Here is a 2262-nt window from a genome sequence, read left to right on the forward strand (position 1 = left end):
CTACCTACCTACCTACCTACCTACCTACCTACCTACCTACCTACCTACCTACCTATCTACACCCCCCCGGGGCGGTGCCACTGACTGAAGTGTCTGTTGGCCATTCCCAAAAGGGGGGACATTTCTCGTTCTAATGCACAGTAGAATTGTAAATGGGCTGATTCATCAATGTCACAGTCATAACTGTGCCTGATCTACAACAGGGAACTGCTGCTTTTTCTTTCCTGATCCTTACTATTGTCTTTTCCTCTACTTCTTTTGTATGTTTGTCACTCTCTTGTGACCTGCTTTTTTGGGGTGCCTTGATAGTGGAAGCAGACTTTGTGCTGTTGAGGCTAGAGAGGTGAGCAGGGTAAGCCTGATTCCTTGTAAGGACCTGGATCGAGTCTCCTGACGTTGTAGTTTGTTATAGTAGATTTGGTTTTAACGAGAGAGAGAGAGCAGAGAGAGAGCAGAGAGAGAGAGAGAGCAGAGAGAGAGAGAGAGAGAGAGCAGAGAGAGAGAGAGAGAGAGAAAAAGACAGGGAGAGACTGAATGAGATATCGGTTTGATCCCCTGTTCTGACCAATTTTAGACGTTCTTGCATGCTAGGATCTGTTTTTTCTTGTCATTTTTTGTCGACCCAGGTAGTGCATTTCACGCCCATACTTAAGTGCCCTTAGGGCTCATTGAGTGAGATACCCCCATAATATGTCGATCATCCACAGTGGGTGGTTGGAGGGTGCTCTGGGGTGGTTTGCTCCTTCTTTCCAATCAAACAACAACTATTGTCTTTATCTCTCATTCTTTTTTTGCGTTTGTTTCTCTCTTGCAGTACCTGTAATCTTCGGCACTTAGATGACCTATGACCTTATTGTGTTGCAAGTGCCATAAAACTCCTACTAAAACTAAAACAGTGCATTTCACGCCCATATCCCAAGTGGCCTTAGGGGTCAGGGAATGAGATGCCGCCATACTTTTATGTCGATCAACCACAATAATTAGTAATATTGTATGTGTGTGTTCTCTGAGTGTACTTGTTGACTAAACATCGACCAAACATTGACTAATCTCTCACAGAGTAAGCTTTAAAGCTTGATTCCCCGTTTTTGGACTTCTTTTGTAACATCCACCCCTTGGCGCTCATATGACCTTATGAAGTTGTGAGCGCCGTAAATCCTTACTAAAACAAACAACAGTCTCTTACCGTGTGGTTTTATCCAGTGACCAGAATAATGTTTGTCTCCCGAGTGTGGTCCGTATTGCCGTGTGCTGTGATGTACTATCATATGTTACTATGTTTTATGTACACACATTATCATATATCAATGAATTTGTTAAAATATGTTATCTTTATTAATGTAATGTACTTTGAGCTTTTTAAATATAAAAAATGAAAATGGACATTCGCAGCATAAATGCTACTGATTATTGATATCATTACGATACAAGCAAGGGTGAGAATGGTAATGATGACGATGATGATGATGATGATAGTGATGATGATGATGATTGGTTTTTTGCTTCCATAATGGGCCTGGTGGACTCCACGAAGAAATCTTCGATCCAGAGCGAGGCTGTTTTTCGGCTCAATTGTCATTATACTCAGAGGCACCTCCACTCGTCCAAATAACTCCACTCTAGTTGCCATTGTTCCTGGACATTCAAACATATGTTTGATATCCTCCTTGTCATGGCCGCATCTTCGGCAACATGGGTTGAGCTCTTCATTTACAAAGTTCTGATGATGGTGATGGTGATGATTCCTGATGAAGCCCTTGATCGGGCGAAACGTTGGACCTTTATAAACATCTTCTTGGAAATTCTACAAGTCTCAACCCTTTTTTGTTCTCTGCTGTTTACAATGATGATGATGGTGATAGAGACGATGGTGATGACGATGATGATTATGATGATGATGATGATGATTGACGTGCAAGCGCTATATGTACCGTGTGTCCCCACTTATGTGTGTATGTGTGTGTGTGTGTGTGTGTGTGTGTGTGTGTACGTGTGTTCACAGGTCCATGTGTGTGTGTTCACAGATCCAGTACCACGCGGACTTTGAGCGCCAGAAAGGCACGAAGACCTCTGTGGTGGACGACCCAGAGACGGCGCGCATCAAACAGAACACGGCCATCCAGTCTAACGTGAACTACTGGGGGGTCAGGGAGCAGCGGGAGCAGATGGAGACTAGACGGCCTACTGAGATGGTAGATGATGGTGAGTGGATGTGTGGGGGTGTATGTGTGGTGAGGGTGTGTGGAGGAGGGGTGTGTGTGA

At 44.0% G+C, this 2262-nt stretch overlaps 1 protein-coding gene across 1 annotated transcript in view; it reads left to right on the forward strand.

Moving 5' to 3' along the window:
• The window catches only part of LOC101845794 (LIM and SH3 domain protein 1), a gene marked incomplete in the record, with an annotated part of 65698 nt that overhangs the window by 37039 nt on the left and 26397 nt on the right, over positions 1–2262 (forward strand). Inside the window, 1 exon segment of the mRNA XM_013085837.2 lies at positions 2025–2202. Within this exon segment, the coding sequence (XP_012941291.1) occupies positions 2025–2202 (178 nt within the window).

The sequence above is a fragment of the Aplysia californica genome, unplaced genomic scaffold (assembly GCF_000002075.1).
Source record: "Aplysia californica isolate F4 #8 unplaced genomic scaffold, AplCal3.0 scaffold00412, whole genome shotgun sequence".
NCBI classification, from domain to species: Eukaryota; Metazoa; Mollusca; class Gastropoda; order Aplysiida; family Aplysiidae; genus Aplysia; species Aplysia californica.